The sequence below is a fragment of the Carcharhinus amblyrhynchos genome, chromosome 9, assembly GCF_965287045.1.
Source record: "Carcharhinus amblyrhynchos chromosome 9, sCarAmb.v2.hapA, whole genome shotgun sequence".
In the NCBI taxonomy this organism is placed as follows: domain Eukaryota; kingdom Metazoa; phylum Chordata; class Chondrichthyes; order Carcharhiniformes; family Carcharhinidae; genus Carcharhinus; species Carcharhinus amblyrhynchos.
The window spans coordinates 9,882,791-9,901,534 of NC_137332.1; the positions used below are offsets into that span (position 1 = coordinate 9,882,791).

The following is an 18,744-nucleotide window of genomic DNA, read 5'->3' on the forward strand; positions in this document are numbered from 1 at the left end:
TATTGTTTGATATTTCCTTGTGTTTTCCAGAGGTAAAGACTCCCTGGAGACATCTAACTTGGACAACAGAGTAAGTCCCTTCATGGCCAGTTCTGAATGAATTTTTCGAGGAGGTGACTGGGTGTGTACATAAATAAGAATATAAGAACATAAGAAATAGGAGCAGGAGTAGGCCATCTAGCCCTTCGAGCCTGCCCCGCCATTCAATAAGATCATGGCTGATCTGAAGTGGATCAGTTCCACTTTCCCACTTTCTCCCCATAACCCCTAATTCCCTTGTCTGTCAAAAACCTGTCGACCCGTGACTTAAATATATTTAGCGAGGCAGCCTCCACCACTTCAACGGGCAGAGAATTCCAGAGATTCACCACCCTTTGAGTGAAGAAGTTCCTCCTCAACTCTGATCTAAACTGTTCCCCCCCCTTATTTTGAGGCTGTGCCTTCTAGTCCTGCTGTCCTTTCTGAGCGGGATGGGTGTAGATGGGCATGATTCCCACTGCTGGTCCAAAGTAAAAATAGTTAAGATCAGCTCCATTGAAATAATCCTTCTACCTTATTAATCAAACTATCAGTCAGCGGAACAGTCTGAGAAATCCATCAGTTTGGTTATTAAAGTTCAAATATTCATTCATATAAATATTCTTTCCAACAGGAAAAGGCGAGAACAGATGAATTTCATTGAGAACTATAAACCATACATGAGCTCTGTGTCTAAGGCGCGGATTTTGCTCATCGGACGAATTGGAGCAGGAAAGTCCAGCTTCATCAACTCAGTCAATTCGATTTTCCGTGGCCATGTCACCAGTCGTGCTATGGCTGGAAGTGGACCAACAAGCATAACGACAATGGTAACCTGAGAAATACAATCAGAAGGGCTTTGCTTTTCTTCATTAATGTATTTTGCTGCCTACCTTTGTTGCTGAGATGATATTCTGTACATAGAACATAGAACAGTACAGCACAGTACAGGCCCTTCAGCCCTCAATGTTGTGCCGAGCTATGTAAAACCCAAGATCAAGCTATCCTACTGTCTCTAATTCTGGTGTGCTCCATGTATCTATCCAATAACCGCTTGAAAGTTCCTAAAGTGTCCAACTCCACTGTCACAGCAGGCAGTGCATTCCACACCCCAACCACTTTCTGAATGAAGAATCTACCTTGGGCATACCTCCTATATCTCCCACCATGAACATCGTTCATTGTTTGATGCACTGTTTATTATGTGTTAACATCAATAGTGACTACCGGAGGTGTTAAGACCCGGGCCAGAAACTCCAAGGTGTTTTGTGAAGTTAGCCTAGACCCTAAGTTTTATATTTGATTTTGGCATAAGGGTGAGCATAAGGTGTTTCACTCCAAGTATGATTCAAGTGACCCACTAGGAAGCTTTCATCAAACAAAGTTTATTTCAGAACACAGTTAAAATGTAACAAAAAAAATTAGAATGACGTTTACGAATTACAAAATTTAAATATGACACAATATAATTCTTAACAGCTATCTATCTCTACTGTTCCAAGTCAAACATCATCCTACACATACACCATTCTTTCAACTTGGTGCAAAAAGCAAGTATGCTCACATGATGCTGGATTTTGCAGATTTTTAACATCTGCTGTGAATTGGTCCTTTGAATGTTGGATTAAAACTCTAAGGCTTCCCCATCTGGGAACTTTCAGTAAGCTTGTGGGGAGAGAGACAGAGACAGAGACACTGCCTTCTTTCACCAGCTTCTAGCAGCAACTGACCCAAAACTAAAACTTGGAATGCTCTATATAAAAAAAAGCTGTTTGTAGGCATATCACCTGACCTGTCAATCATCCTCAGTCAAGCTTCACTCAGCAATTCCCAAAGGATCATAAAACCCCAGGACACTGCATTAGTCCAGATAAAAAAGAAACATGATATCATTTATATTGCTTCAGTAACAATACGGGACACCAATTACAGGCAGCATGACACCAGGAAAATGCTCCAAAGGAACATAATCAAAATGATTCAGGGGATGGATGCCGACTGAAGGATTTGCTTTTGTTTAGGCAGTATTTGCCATTTTTTGTTTAACAGTCGACATTCATGAGTGGGGAACTGTGTTGCATGGCTGCCAATGAGAGTTGAGGTGGACAACTTTAACAAGTTTGAGTGGTGTAGCAACATCTAAATGCAGTCAGCTTTCATCTTAATAGATGTACTGAAAGGAGAAATTAAAAGGAACAGAATGTAATTGGTGTAAGAGGAGAGAAAAGTTAAAATTCTAAATTGGGGCAAAGCCAGTTTTGATGGTATCAGGCAGGAACTTTCAAAAGTTAATTGGGGGACTCTGGGAAGGCAAAGGAATGCCTGGTAAGTGGGCAGCTTTCAAAAGTGTGTTAACCAGGGTTCAGGGTAAATACATTCCTCTTAGAGTGAAGGGCAAGGGCTGGCAAAAATAGGGAACCCTGGATGACTCGGGATATTGAGGCCTTGGTCAAGAAGAAGAAAGAGAGACATGACATGCATAGGCAGCTGGGATCGAGTGAATCCCTTCAAGAGTTTAAGGGAGTGTAAGAGTAGAGTTAAGAGAGAAGTCAGGACACAAAAAGGAGACACAAGATTGTTTTGGCAGATAAGGCAAAGGAGAATCCAAAGAGCTTTTACAAATACATAAAGGACAAACGAGTAACAAGGGAAAGAGTGAGGTCTCTTCAGGATCAACAAGACTATCTATACATGGATCCACAAAAGATGGGTGAGATCCTAACCAAATATTTCTCATTAGTATTTACTGTTGAGAAAAGCATGGATGTTAGGGAACTTGAGGAAATAAATAGTGATGTCTTGAGGAGTGTACATATTACAGAGAAAGAGGTGCTGGAAGTTTTAAAGTGCATCAAGGTAAATAAATTCCCAGGACCCTAATGAAGTGTATCCCAGGACATTGTGGGAGGCTAGAGATGAAATTGCAGGTCCCCTACCTGAGATATTTGAATCATCGATAGTCACGGGTGAGGTGCCTGAAGATTGGAGAGTGGCGAATGTTGTGCCTTTGTTTAAAAAGGGCTGCAGGGAAAAGCCTGGGAACTACAGATCAGTGAGACTCACATCTGTGGTGGGTAAGCTTTTGGAAGGTATTTTGAGCGATAGGATCTACAGGTATTTAGAGGTGGAAGGACTGATTAGGGACAATCAGCATGGCTTTGTGAGTGGAAAATCATGTCCCACAAATGTGATTGAGTTTTTTGAAGGGGTAACCAAGAATGTAGATGAGGACAGTGAGGTTGATGTTGTCCACACAGACTTTAGCAAGGCCGTTGACAAGGTACCGCATCGTAGTTTGTAGCATAAGGTTAAATCTCACGGAATCCAAGGTGAGATATCTAAATGGAGACAAAATTGGCTTCTTGACAGAAGCCAGAGGGTGGTTGTGAGGATTGTTTTTCAAACTGGAAGCCTGTGACCAGCGATGTGCCTCGGGGATCAGTGCTGGGCTCACTATTATTTGTCATTTATATTAATGATTTGGATGAGAATATATGAGTCATGTTTAGTAAGTTTGCAGTTGACACCAAGATTGGTGGCATAGTGGACAGTGAAGAACGTTATCTCCAATTGCACTAGCTTCTTGATCAATTGGGCCAGTGGGCTGGCGAATGGCAGATGGAGTTTAATTTAGACAAATGCGAGGTGATGCATTTTGATAGATTGAACCAGGGCAGGACTTACTCAGGTAATGCTAGGGCACTGGGGAGAGTTACAAAACAAAGAGATCTAGGGGTGCAGGTTCATAGCTCCTTGAAAGTGGAATCACAGGTGGACAGAATGGTGAAGAAGTCATTCAGCATATTTAGTTTCATCGGTCAGAATACTGCATACAGGAGTTGGGACGTCTTGTTGATGCTTTACAAGACATTGGTAAGGCCACACTTACCAATACTGTGCACAGTTCTGGTTACCCTATTATAGAAATAATATTATTAAACTAGAAAGAATGCAGGAAAGATTTATTGGGATGCTATTAGGTCTTGATGGTTTGAGTTATAAGGAGAGGCTGGATAGACAGACTTTTTTTCTCTGGAGTGTAGAAGGCTGAAGGGTGATCTTATAGAGGTCTATAAAATAATGAGGGGTACAGATCAGCTAGATAGTCAATATCGTTTCCCAAAGGTAGGTGAGTCTAAAACTAGAGGGCATGGGTTTAAGGTGAGAGGGGAAAGATACAAAAGTATCCAGAGGAGCAATTTTTCACACAGAGAGTGGTGAGTGCCTGGAACAAGCTACTAGATGTAATAGTAGTCGGGGGTACAATTTTGTCTTTTAGAAAACATTTAGACAGTTACATGGGTAAGATGGGTATAGAGGGATATGGGCCAAATGCGGGCAATTGGAATTAGCTTAGAGGTTTAAAAAAAAGGATGGCATGGACAGGTTAGGCTGAAGAGCTTGTTTCCATGCTGTAAACCTCTATGACTCTGAGATTACAGAGCGTTGGCCATGAGAAATGGCAGGTGAGAGAACATAAACAAGTCAAAAACTGGAGTGCAGAAATTAATAAATAGTTTTGATTTTTCTTTCCTTCCATATCTCCTAATATGTCAATTCTCATAAAGTAGAGACGGTGTATGCAGAAATGTTTTTTTTGAATGAACTGGAGCACACTATCAGAAATAGAACAGCTCAGTCAACAGATTGTCACCACCCTTTGAAAGTGCACAAAGCAGGCTTGCAATGTAGAATAATTGCTGCTGTTATCCTTGTCCTGGCTGTGAGTGTTTCAGTCTTGACTGCTGACGGTGTAAAGCCTCAACCTTATTTTCTAAAGATTACTTCTTTGTTTTATGAACAGTGCACATATTTTGGACCATGTGGCAAATTTGGTGACCTGATCAGCTCAATTTTGCAAATATTAAAAGCTTATTGGACAACATAGCCTTAGGTGACCCAAAGAACAAGAAGCTAGTCACTTTTAGCAATGTTTTGCATGCTAATCTTCCTGATGGATATTGGGAGTATTACATATTGTGGTATTATCTGGAAATATAAATAACTAGGTACTACTTAGTTAGGAGCTAATGCCTAATGCGTAGGTGTTCCATGGGGCCATGTTTCATTAGAATCATTAGAGTCTATAACAGAATCAATTCAATCCAGCATTTCTTTTGGAATCCTAGAGCCTGATTTTCACCAACATTTTCCAGCGCGAAAACTTGGTAAAGTCAGGCGTGAGGCAAGTAGCGTGATCCGCGACCGCCTCCCCGCCCCGTTGCCCCTTTACCAAGCACATGAAGTGGCCACAATCAGCACCGTGCCCGAAACAGCGTGACATCAATTTAAATGCACTTAATGGGCTGGGCGCCAAATGTGCCGGCATTTCCCCCTTTGCCACGGGGTTCACCCGTCCAGATTTGGCAGTACCTTAATTGCGGTGCTAATGTGAACCTGCTTGTGACAATAATAAATAAAATAAAAATAAAATAGTTGTGTATCTTCACTTTTTGGGAGTGTAAGATGTATCATGATCTAAAAGTTCAAAGAAGAGTGTTTCATTTGTTCTACATTAAACATTCAAGACCTAGCTTAGCTAGGCAGGGACAACTTATAATTTATTTATTAGTCACAAGTAGGCTTACATTGACACTGCAACGAAGTTACTATGAAAGGTACTGTGGGCGGCATGGTAGCACAGTGGTTAGCAATGCTGCTTCACAGCTCCAGAGTCCTGGGTTCGATTCCTGGCTTGGGTCACTCTGTGGAGTTTGCACATTCTCCTCGCGTCTGCGTGGGTTTCCTCCCGGTGCTCCGGTTTCCTCCCACAGTCCAGAGATGTGCAGGTTAGGTTGATTGGCCATGCTAAGGAATTGCCCCTTAGTGTCCAGGGATGCGTAGGTTAGAGGGATATTTAGGGATATGGGGGTAGGGCCTGGGTGGGATTGTGTTTGGTGCAGACTCAATGGGCTGAAGGGCCTCTTTCTGCACTGTAGGGTTCTATGGGAATCCCCTACTTGCCGCACACCGGCGCCTGTTTGGGTGCACTGGGGGAGAGTTTAGCGTGGACAATGCGTCTGGCGGGCACGCCTTTTGGAGTGTGGAGGGGGGCCGGAGCACCCGGAGGAAACTCAGGCAGACAAACAAACAAAGAACAACACAGCACAGGAAACAGGCCCTTCAGCCCAACAAGCCCACACCGCTATTTTAACATTGAGTGCCCTCTTCTACCTATGACCTTTGACCACGCCTATTGGACTCCACAATAAAGGAATTACAACCAGGTTGAGGAACGCCTAATTTAGGGACAATTTGCAAACACCAGTCAGCCTAAGAGCATGTTTTTGGGGTGTGGGAGGAAGCCGAGGCACCCAGAGAAAACCCACGCAGGCACGGGGAGAATGTGCAAACTCCCACAGACACTGGCCCAAATCCATGTATCTGCACAGCAAACAGTGATAGTTCATGAGCTGTCATGTTGCCTGTCAGCTGCTCCAGTTTAAGCGTACACTAATGACATGAAGCACTAGGCAACTCTCAAAGCAACACCCAAGGGCAGCTCTCGCACGACCCACCGCGTGTATGCCCCTTGTTTTTTTTTGTAACTGGTCGGCGCAACATCGTGGGCCGAAGGGCCTGTTCTGCGCTGTAATGTTCTATGTTCTATGTTCTATGTTCTAAAACAGACATGCTCAGTAAAGGTCTGTTTTGGGCGCTCCAGCTTCTGAGGGGGTAAGTTCAGAGCTTCCAACAGCCCTCTGACTCGGGTCAGTGGTAGGGCGAGGGGGGTCAGATTGTTCTCTGGTGGGGGGGGGGGCAGGGAGTAGGGAGGGGGGTTCAGATTATTCTCTGGTACGGGGGGGAGGAGGAGGGAGGGAGGCAGGTCGGATCGTTCTCTGGTGGTGGGCGGGGAACGGGAGGGTTTGCAAGTCAGATCTGGAACACTCCCGGATTCAGCACTTAGAATCAAAATGGTAAAAATCGGGCCCCTACAGTGCAGAAGGAGGCCATTCGGCCCATTGAGTCTGCGCTGACCATAATCCCTCCCATCCTCGTTACCCCATAGCCCCGTGCATTTACCCTAGCTAGTCCCCCTGACACTAAGGACCAATTTAACATGGCCGATCCACCTAGCCCACACATCTTTGGATCTTTTGTATCGTACAATGCAGCCAAATTAAACATAAAGAGTTCCTGTTCTTTCCGAGCTTAATGTATGATTGTCATCAACATCTGTGAACCAGAAGATAATAGAACACACTGCAGGGAGGGACAGGAAACTGTAGTTTTGATTCCCAAGTATTTTCATCACCAGGGATCATCTTCACATCGGAATAGACAGATTTTTAGGAACTTCTTCTTTCCATAAAACCCTTCGGCCCATTGAGTCTGGGCTAGCACACGAGAAACACCTCTCCACCTCATCCCATCAATCAGCACTCGGCCGATAGTCTTGAATGTTACAATGTGCCAAGTGCTCATCCAGGTATTTTTTAAAGGATGTGAGGCATTCTGCCTCCACCACCCTCCCCAGGCACCCCATTCCAGGCCGTCACTACCCTCAGGGTAAAAAGGTTTTCCTCACATCCCCCACAAACCTCCTGCTCCTCATCTTGAAATTGTGTCCCCCCCGTGACTGATCCTTCACCTAAGGGGAACAGCTGCTCCTTATCCTGTCTGTCCATGCCCCTCATAACCGTGTGCACGCTCAAATGGTCAGTGGATAGGCATATGGATAACAGTTTAGGTTAGAGGGTCATTAGATTGGTTCCGCTGGTCGGGGCAACATCGAGAGTCGAAGGGCCTGTACTGCGCTATAATGTTCTATGTTCTAGATCAGGGGTCGCCCCCTCAGTCACTTCTGCACCAATGAAGACAACCCAAACCTGCACAACTTCTCTTCATAACTTAAATGTTCCCTCCCAGGCAGCATCCTGGTGAGTCTTCCCTGCATCCCTTCCAGTACAATCACATCCTTTCCCAGAGAGTAATAAGGAATAATGAGTATTGTTAGCTGATGTGGTGTTCGCTGAATCTCCACATCGATTTAAAGAGGGCTGATGATATAGATTGCATCATATAACACATGGGAAGTTCTGGGCTGGTTTTGGTCACTTGAGAAGGTTGGAGTAGAATCTTACGGAGTATTTTTCTCCTCGTTGGCCCTGGGGCTTTCAGCTTATTTGCTGAGGGAGCATAGCCTGCTGACCTGTTGGGTGCCGTGTTGAAAAGGCACCCAGCATCACTGACCCACTTTCAAAGAAAGTGAAAATGAAACGTAGGCATAGAAACATAGGAGATAGGAGCAGGAGGAGGCCATTCAGCTCTGTGACCCTGCTCCGCCATTCAACATGGTCATGGCTGATTGTCCAACTCAATAGCCTGATCCTGTTTTCTCTCTATAACCATTGATCCCATTCATCCCAAGCACTATATCCAGCTGCCTCTTGAATACATTAAATGTTTTGGCTTCAACGACTTCCTCTAGTAGGCTCACCACTCTTGGGGTGAAGAAATGTTTTCTCATCTTCGTCCTAAATGGTCTATCTCAAATCCACAGACTGCGACCCATGATTCTGGACTCCCACACCATCGGGAACATCCTCCCTGCGTCTATCCTGTATAGTCCTGTTAGGATTTGATAAGTCTCTATGAGATTCCCCCTTCATTTGTCTGAACTTCAGTGAAAACAATCCTCAGCTAGCGTCTCCTCATACATCAGTCCCACCATCCCCCAGAATCAGCCTGGTAAACCTTCGCTGCACTCCCTCGACGGATCTCCAGGAACATTCTGAGGCTGGAAAATAAACCCCTCTCTCCAGGACACCTAATCTGGGGGGTCCACCTGTAGGTGATCCCCATCACCCACTGTTATGGTGCCCCAGGGTCCAGGGTTACCATCGACCTCCATTTGGAACTCCAAAGGGAGCCTCAGGAATTATCCAGGTGAGGCCCAATACCTGCACACCACGTTCTTCCAAAGGGGTTTTGCACAGGCTTGGATAGCCGGGCCTTCATCGGGATGCAAATGAGCCTCATGCTGGCCTCTGGTGAGTTCTACCGATCCACCATGAGATGGACATCAGTGGAAGATCCGGTGGGAAATTCGCACGGAAGCTTTGGGCCTCCTGCAAATTCCTCCCCTCTCCTGCCATCGAACCTGCCAATAGGGTCTGAGAGAATCTGTGCCCTGGTTCATAAGACCATGAGACATAGGAGCAGAATTAGGCCACTCGGCTCATCGAGTTTGCTCCGTCATTCAATATTTTTCTCATCCCCATTCTCCTGCCCTTTCCCAATATCCCCTGATCCCCTTATTAATCAAGAGCTTACCAATCTCCGTCTTAAAGACACTCAATGACCCGGCCTCCATAGCCTTCTGCAGCAAAGAGTTCCACAGATTCCCCACTCTCTGGCTGAAAAAAAATCCTCCTCATGTCTGTTTTAAAGGATTAACCCTTTAGCCTGAGGATGTGCCCTCTGGTTCTAGTTTTTCCTACTAGAGGAAACTCCTTTCCTTGTCCACATTATCCAGGCCTCGCAGTATCCTGTAAGTTATCTCTATTGCCAAGGCAATGACCTTATTCCATGTTCTTGTAAAAGTGATTTTAGCATTGAAAGTGATTTTATTTTTGCCCTCTGGTATCTTTGTTTGATTGCAGTACTCAACATACTCCTTCAGAGAAGGAAAGGATAACACACCTCTCCCTTTTATTCTCTGCGATACAATGGGAATTGGAAGCAAACAGGGGATACTCAGTCAGGATATTATCAGCATCATCAAAGGCCATGCTCCAAACAAATATGAGGTATTCTTCTGCTTTTCTTCACTGCCGTGTATTTCCCCTCACTACCTGTTCAAACACTTTGATCGCAGGGTTCCATGTTGCTGTTCCACGATCAGTTACCCTGAGAGATGTGAGAAGGTTAAAATTAAAAGTTTACTTATTAGTGTCACAAGTAGGTTCACATTAACCCTGCAATGAAGTTATTGTGAAAATCCCCTAGTCACCGCACTCCGGCGCCTATTCGGATACACTGAGGGAGAATTCAGCAGGGCCAATGCACCTAACCCGCTTGTCTTTTGGACTGTGGGATGAAATCCACACAGACACGGGGAGAACGTGCAAACTCCACACACACACAGTGACCCAAGCTGGGAATTGAACCCGGGTCCCTGACGCTGTGAGGCCGCAGCGCTAACCACTATGCCACCTTGCTGCCCAGATGGGATTGAGACCAAACAACATCAGAAACGGAGATCAGCTACACTGTTCAAATTGAAAGGCTGACTGGAAGAGCCCCCAATGCCTCTTGCCTGACGCGCCGAGGCAGCAAGGTCAATACTGAGAGGGTGGCGGCCATAGTGGAGACCTTGGAACTAAGTCTCTATCCTGCACTGATGGAATGCATGAACTCCATGGTGCATGAGGTGCACTCCATGGTTTAGGCATTTGTGGGCAAACATAGAATCCCTACAGTGTAGAAGGAGGACATTTGGCCCATCAAATGTGCACCAACTCTCCAAATGAGCATCCCAACCAGGCCCATTCCATGCACCAACCCTCCTAGCCCCCTCCACCCCTCCCCCCCAATTCTATTCCTATAGCCCTGTGCATTTACCATGGCTAATCCACCTAAGCTACACACATTGGCAATTCAGTGTGGCCATTGCACCCAACCTACAGATCTTTGAATGGCAATGGTGGGGCTTCTTCACCTCACTCCAGTCGCCCCTCTATCCCCCGGAGGAAGCCAGAGCCAGCACTCCAAGCGTTCACAGCCTGGGACCTTCGACCGAAGAGATCCCAGGAGTGTCCAACCCCAACTGTCTCTCCTCTGACTAAATCAGCTCCAGTCCCAAAAGCCAACAAAGGTGACCACACCACATCCATGCAGCTCAACGAGCAGACCCGGACCCTCCAGAGGATACCTGTCAAGGTCATGACAAATTTCCAGGAATGTCAGAGAGCAGGCTGCTTCCACCTCTATTGTGGAGTCTGGGAATACACCAAGAAGTAATAAAAAGGTTAAAAAGGTCTAGTTACACAGCACTCGTAGATAGCGATCACCTATGTAAATTAATAATCACCAGTGTAAATGAAATAAATCTCACTTGTAGCAAACTCTCTACGGCCCCGCCGATTCTGTGTTGCTAAAGCAACCATATCTGTGTTCTACAGAATAAGCTAGATGTTCACCGTAGAGCGCAAAAAACACTGTATACCAACACATGTGATAATAATAAATCAAATCAAATCCTGAGGAGAATGGAAGCACCCCGCGGAAACCCAAGCAGACACGGGGAGAATGTGCAGACTCCGTACAGACAGTGACCCAAGCTGGGAATCTAACCCAGGTTCCTGGCGCTGTGAGGCAGCAGTGGTAACCACTGTGCCACCGTGCCACCCCAAATCCTGCGAAGGAATGAAAGTATTATTTTAACACCGGTTTCTTTCTCTTGCAGTTTAAAACAGCTTCTCCGATTAACCCTGATACAGCAGGTTACATCAAATCACCAACTGTTGGCGAGAGGATACACTGCGTTGTATACGTGATTGATGCCAGCGAAGCCTCTATGCTCTCCGCCAATATTAAAGAAAAAATTTGTGCCATTCGATCAGAGATTAATAAACTGGGTGAGTGCTATATTCCAATGCCCTCCAAGAAATACATTACAGTTCAAAGGCAACCCATTAAATAAAACATAGAAACTAGAAGCAGGAATAGGCCATTCAGCCTTTCGAGTCTATTCTTTGATCATTTTGATCATAGCTGATCATCGAATTCAATATCCTGATCGATTGCTGTCTCGGCTCCCTGTCTGTGTGGAGTTTGCACATTTTCCCTGTGTCTGCGTGCGTTTCCTCCGGGTGCTCCAGTTTCCTCCCACCATTCAAAGATGTGCAGGTTAGGTGGACTGGCCGTGCTGAATTCTCCCTCAGTGTCACGGGGATTAGCAGGATAAATGTGTGGAGTTACATAAATAGAGCCTGGATGGGATTGTGATCAGTACAGACTCAATGGGCTGAATGGCCTTCTTGGTACAGTAGGGACTCTACGACTAGACGGGGTAGCTGCAAGAAGGATGTTCCCGATGATGGAGGGGGTGCCCAGAACCAGGGGTCACAGTCTAAGGATAAAGGGTAGACCATTTAGGACAGAGATGAGGAGAAACTTCTTTACCCAGAGAGTGGTCAGCCTATGGAATTCATTACCACAGAAAGTAGTTGAGGCCAAAACAGGTCTTTTTTTCCTAAGATTGAGCTCTGTATGTTTTCAAGGAAGAGTTAGATGTAGTTCTTGGGGCAAAGGGGATCAAAGGACATGGGCCCCTCCCCCTATTTTCTGTGTTTCTATGTTAAGCAAGGGGGCAAATACTGTACACAGGTGTGGTCTCACCAATGCCCTGCACAGTTGTAGCAAGGCCTCCCTACCTTCATACTCCCTTGCAATAAAGATCAAGATTTAATTTGTCTTGTTTAATGTTGTGCATCTGATGTTCATCCAACAAATCACACAGGGAGAACTTTGTCACTTAAGTATATTAAAAGTCAGGAATGATGTGGAGATGCGGGCATTGGACTGGGGTGGGCACATTAAGAAGTTTCACCACATCACAAAGTCCAACAGGTTTATTTGGCATCACAAACTTTCAGAGCACTGCTCCTTCGTCACCTCTTGAACTTTAACCTGGTGCTGTGGGACTTAGAAAAATCAGGAAATCAGTTGTTTCTTATTTTTGTTCACAGGAGTTGATCTTTATGAGCAGCTGTGAATCATAAAGCAATAGCAATTAGCAATGTCGCCAAACGCTGCTTATCAAGGGCAACTAGTCCAAAGATGTGCGGGTTAAGTGGATTGGCCATGGTAAATTGCCTCTTAGTGTCTAGGAGTCTAGCAGGGTAAATACGTGGGGCCACAGGGATAGGGGCTGGGTAGGGTTGTGGTCGGTGTAGACTTAATGGGCCGAACGGCCTCCTTCTGCACTGTAGGGATCCTAACTTCATGTCCTATCTTTGTCAGGGAAGAATTTACTGTGCATCCCATGATGATTGGCACAACTTGTGGGCCGAAGGGCCTGTTTGTGCTGTGGTGTTCTATGCATCACCCTCTGAATCATAGCGAATAATCCTATGAAAAAAGTTGGCAAATAAATTAATATTTATTTCATTCCATAGAGGTGCCACAGATTGTTTTATTAACAAAAGTGGATGAAGAATGTCTCTTGGTTGCACAAGATCTGGAAAATGTCTATCACAGTGACGTCATTAAGGAAAAGGTACAATTTCTACCATCTGACCAATTGCAGTTGCATCTGGTTTTACAGCGTGTACATTTGGTGCTCAAAGGTGTGAATTTGGGGTTTTCTCTATTCTGAGTGAGTGGCGTCATACCAATCATAGGTCTGAATTTTCAGGATGGCGGACGCTTGGCGCCCACCGTCCTGAGAGATGGCACGTCACCCACCTTCACCAAGCCTGACAGACCCGCTGCCATTTCCCGGAGGGAATCCAGCCTGTGTGATTGTACCCCTTAGAGGCCCCTGTTGGCCTTACAGCCAACGCAGAAGAGTTGATTTCATTCATCAAGTGGTGTCTGACTCTCTGTAGAGCAATCCAATCAGTCCCATTCCCCAGCTCCTTCCCTGCAGCCCAATAAGTTTATTTTCCTCAAGCATCCATCCAATTTCCTTTTGAAATCACACTGCCCCCCACCCCGGCTCCCCCCATAGGCAGATCATCACTGTTAACTGCACCAAAACAGTTTCCTTCGCAAACCCCTCCACCCTCACCCTGGCCCCCGGGAACTCTTACCCAAACCTTAAGTCTATGGTTTCCTCTTATTTACTTTATTTAGAAACTGTCACAGTCTCGTACACCTCTATCACATCTTCCCTCAGTCACCCTCGTTCCAAGGAGAACACCCTTTATCCCATTGTTTTCTCTTGGATGTTACAGCTGGATTTTATGGGGCAACTGTTTTCACGATCTCCCCGTGTCTGCGTGGATTTCCTCCTGGTGCTCTGGTTTCCTCCCGCAGTCCAAAGATGTGTGTAATTGGCCATATTAAATTGACCCTACCGTCAGGGGGATTAGCAGGGTTAATATGTGAGGTTACAGGAATAGGGCCTGGGTAGGATTCTGGTCGGTGCAGACTCAAAGGGTCAAGTAGCTCTTTTCCCGCACGGTAGAGAGTCTATGGACTGTATCCCGGCACCCTTTGGTTGGGAGCTCGTCCACCAAAAAGCCAGCAATCCTGCCACCATTGTACACTCCGTGTTAATTGGCTCAGGATGAGAATTCTGCCACCATCTATTGAGGAAGTCCTATATCGGGTAGATCAGCACCATGCTGTTGGCATCCCGTTGTATAATGAACCAGCTGCCCAGACAGCTAAGCTAAGGGGTAAGTTTTTCACTCAGAGGGTGGTGAGTGAATGGAATCGGCTGCCGTCAGTGGTGGTGGAGGCGAACTCGCTGGGGTCTTTTAAAAGACTTCTGGATGAGTATATGGGGTTTAATGAGATTGAGGGTTATAGATAGGTCTGTAGGTTGGTAGGTGATGTGGTCGGCGCAACTTGTGGGCCGAAGGGCCTGTTTGTGCTGTAGTGTTCTATGTTCTATGTTCTATGATCTATGTTCTAACCAACCATCAGTAAGAGTTTCAGTAAGAAGCCCAAGGGTGAGCAGGACATCGAACACTCGCACTGCTCACTATGAAATGAAAGACAAGTCGGAAGGTGACAGGCAGGTCACAGGTTGGATTTTATGAGCATACCCACCTCCAGTGGGGTGGGCCGTAAAAGTCACCTCTCGGTACTTGGCCCGCCTCATTCTCCAACAGCAGATCCGCCAACAGGTGGGCGGCACGGTAGCACGGTGGTTAGCACAGCTGGCTCACAGCTCCAGGGTCCTGGCTTTGATTCCTGGCTCAGGTCACCGTCTGTGTGGAGTTTGCACATTCTCCTCGTGTCTGCGTGGGTTTCCTCCGGGTGCCCCGGTTTCCTCCCACAGTCCAAAGATGTGCGGGTTAGGTTGATTGGCCATGCTAAGAAATTGCCCCTTAGTATCCAGTGATGCGTAGGTTAGAGGGATTTGTGGGTATAATATGTAGGGATATGGGGGTAGGGCCTGGGTGGGATTGTGTTCGGTGCAGACTCGATGGGCCGAAGGGCCTCTTTCTGCACTGTAGGTTTCTATGATTCTGTGAACATCACCTTCTAAGTTGTACCAACAGCATAGGGTTCAAGAAAGTTCGGTCTCAGTTGATGTTTGGGTAATTAAATTCCCACAGTATCACCATTATAGTTCTCGCACATCTTTGCACTTTCCTAAAGACAAAATACGACAGATGTTGGAATCTGACTTCACTCTGATGATGAGTCATCCAGACTCGAAACATTGGTTCTATTCTCTCTCTACAGATGTTTTACATAGAACATAGAACATTACAGCGCAGAACAGGCCCTTCGGCCCACGATGTTGCGCCGACCAGTTAAAAAACAATGACCCACTAACCTAAACCAATCCCTTTTCGTCCATAAACCTATCCACGGATCTCTTAAACGCCCCCAAACTAGGCGCATTTACAACTGCAGCAGGCAGGGCATTCCAATCCCTCACCACCCTCTGGGTAAAGAATTGATTTCATAGAATCATAGAACCCCTATAGTGCAGAAGGAGACCGTTTGGCCCATCGGGCATTGGTGAGGCCGCAGCTGGAGTACTGTGTGCAGTTTTGGTCGCCGTACTTACGCAAGGATATTTTGGCCTTGGAGGGAGTGCAGAGGAGGTTTACTAGGCTGATACCGGAGTTGAGGGGGTTGAGCTATGAGGAGAGGCTGAATAAACTAGGCTTGTACTTGTTAGAGTTTAGAAGAATGAGGGGAGATCTCATTGAGACGTATAAGATGATGAATGGGATGGATAGGATAGAGGTAGAGAGACTCTTCCCGCTCAGAAAGGACAGTAGGACTAGGGGGCACAGCCTCAAGATAAAGGGGGTGCGGTTTAGAACAGAGTTGAGGAAGAACTTCTTCACTCAAAGGGTGGTGAATCTCTGGAATTCTCTGCCTGTTGAAGTGGTGGAGGCTACCTCGCTAAATATTTTCAAGACGCGGGTTGATGGGTTTTTGATAAGCGAGGGGATTAAGGGTTATGGGGAGAGGGCGGGAAAGTGGAACTGAGCCATGACAGATCAGCCATGATCTTATTGAATGGCGGGGCAGGCTCGAAGGGCTAGATGGCCTACTCCTGCTCCTATTTCGTATGTTCTTACGTTCTTATGAGTCTGCAGTGACCACAATCCCACCCAGGCCCTATCCCCGTAACCCCACTAACCTCCCCGACATTAGGGTCAATTTGGTATGGCCAATCAACATAACCCGCACATTTTGGACTGTGGGAAGAAACCAGTGCACCCAGAGGAAACCCACGCAGACACGGAGAGAACGTGCAAACTCCACACAGACAGTGACCCGAGGCCGGAATTGAACCCGCATCTCTGGTGCTGTGAGGCAGCAGTGCTAACCATTGTACCACTGTGCCACCGTGCCGCCCAATTTGATTTAATTTGATTCGATTTGATTTATTATTATCGCATGTATTGGCATACAGTGAAAAGTATTGTTTCTTGCGTGCTAGACAGGCAAAACATACCGTTCATAGAGAAGGAAGAGGGTGCAGAATGTAGTATTACAGTCATAATTAAAGCATTAGAGAGCAAGTTAGAGAGTTTAAAAGAGTTAGAAGCATAGAACAGAAGTAAAAGGTAGAATTAGAAGGTGTGCTGGGTACAGCTTGCAAGAAGTTGCCTCGCTCTGGCGCCATCTTGGGAAAAAATTAAATCAAAAATCAGACCTGCTGAGATTTTCCAGCATTTTCTGTTTATGTCTGTGCTTTCATCTTAAATTTGGCCTTCACTCTTTCTCTCTCTTTCTTTGTTCAGGGAGCCATAAAGTACCCATTCATTGTGATCACATCTTTCTTGCTAACTGGAGTCTCCCCTTGGCCCCCTCAGAGACGTAGGGCGGGAACAGAAACTCCTGTCCAAGGTCAAGGGACATTTCCATTCCCCACCCCTCACCCGCTCCGATTCCGTGGTGGGCGGGGCAGTAGCATTCCAGCGAACCTTTCTTTCTTTCTAATGTTGCAATTTCTTCACTAATCAGTATGGCCGTCCCACATCCTTTTTCCTCATCGCTTGTCTCTGCAGCCCTGAATATTAAGTGACCAGTCTTCACCATTTTTAAGCCACATTTCCAGCATTGCAACGGTATTATATTACCACACAGTCATTTTGTAGCTCACCTTGTTCACCACAGTTCGTGCGTTTGCAAGCATTCAGGCATTGTGGACCTATTTTAATATTCCCCATTGTCTGCTAAGACTGCTCCTATCAAATAAACTGATTTCCTTCCCTGGGACAATTGAACACTGTCATTATGCACCTTACTCCTTTTTCTGCTTTTATTGCTGGTGCCACTCACCGCTGCCAATAGAGTTTCCACCGTCCCCAACAACACAAGTGAACCTCACCACAAGGACATTGGTCCCAGTCCTGTTGAGACACACCACAATGCAGGGGATCCCCCTTGGGCTATACTGGAGGACCCCATTGGACCTGCCACACACATAACCCATGGATCCCTGGAGCACAAAAAGTGAGGGCTGCCCTGATCTTGCTTCTACAGGGAGTGGGTGTCCTCCACTGCCACGTGGCAACAAGTCCGCTGGGATGTGGCACAGGTACCAGGCAAGCTCCTGGCGAGGCAGTCTTCTACACCACATGTCAGCAAACAGCTCCATAAAAGATTCTCAAGCCCTGTACACACATTGTCTCCCTACTGTGCCATCATGCCCTTGCATGGCTAGTGCGGTCTTCGACCCCTAAGCTCTGACCTGCCCTGTGGTCCCCGGTCTCCTGCTGCTACACAAGAACTAGGAGCAGGAGTAGGCCAACTGGCCTATCGAGCCTGCTCTGCCATTCAATAAAATCAGGGCTGATCTTTTCATGACTCAGTTCCACTTACCCGCCCACTCACCATAACCCTTAATTCTTTTACTGTTCAAAAATGTACCTATACTTCCCTTAAAAACATTCAATGAGGTAGCCTCAACTGCTTCACTGGGCAGGAGATTCCACAGATTCACAACCATTTGTGTGAAGAAGTTTCTCCACAACTCAGTCCTAAATCTGCTCCCCCTCATTTTGAGGCTATGCCCCCTAGTTCTAGTTTCACCCGCCAGTGGAAACAACTTCCCTGCTTCTATCTTGCCTATTCCCTTTGTAATCTCATATGCTTCTTTAAGATCTCCCCTCATTCTTCTAAATTCCAATGAACATAGCCCCAGTCTACTCAGTCTCTCCTCATAAGCCCACCCACTCAACTCCGGAATCAACCTATTGAATCTCCTCTGCACCCCCTCCAGTGCCAGTATATCCTTTCTCAAGTAAGGAGACAAAAACTGTACACAGTACTCCAGGTGTGGCCTCACCAGCACCTTGTACAGGTGCGATATAACCTCCCTGCTTTTAAATTCCATTGTCTAACAATGAAGGACAAAATTCCATTTGCCTTCTTAATTACCTGCTGCAGCTCCAAACCAACCCCTTGTGATTCTTGCACAAGGACACCCAGGTCCCTCTGCACAATAGCATGCTACAACTTTTTACCATTTAAACAATAGTCCATTTTGCTGTTCCAAAATGGATAACTTCACATTTAACAACATTTTATTCCTTCTGCCAGACCTTTGCCCACTCACTTAGATTATCTATA

At 46.1% G+C, this 18,744-nt stretch overlaps 1 protein-coding gene across 1 annotated transcript in view; it reads left to right on the plus strand.

Annotated features, from left to right (window-relative positions):
- Positions 1–18,744, plus strand: part of LOC145348294 (interferon-induced protein 44-like) — a 41,644-nt gene that overhangs the window by 20,301 nt on the left and 2,599 nt on the right. The window contains exons 3-7 of the mRNA XM_080196497.1: positions 31–70; positions 653–848; positions 9,624–9,770; positions 11,429–11,600; positions 13,143–13,243. Coding sequence (XP_080052623.1) covers positions 31–70; positions 653–848; positions 9,624–9,770; positions 11,429–11,600; positions 13,143–13,243 — 656 coding nt within the window. The remainder of the gene's footprint in view (positions 1–30; positions 71–652; positions 849–9,623; positions 9,771–11,428; positions 11,601–13,142; positions 13,244–18,744) is intronic.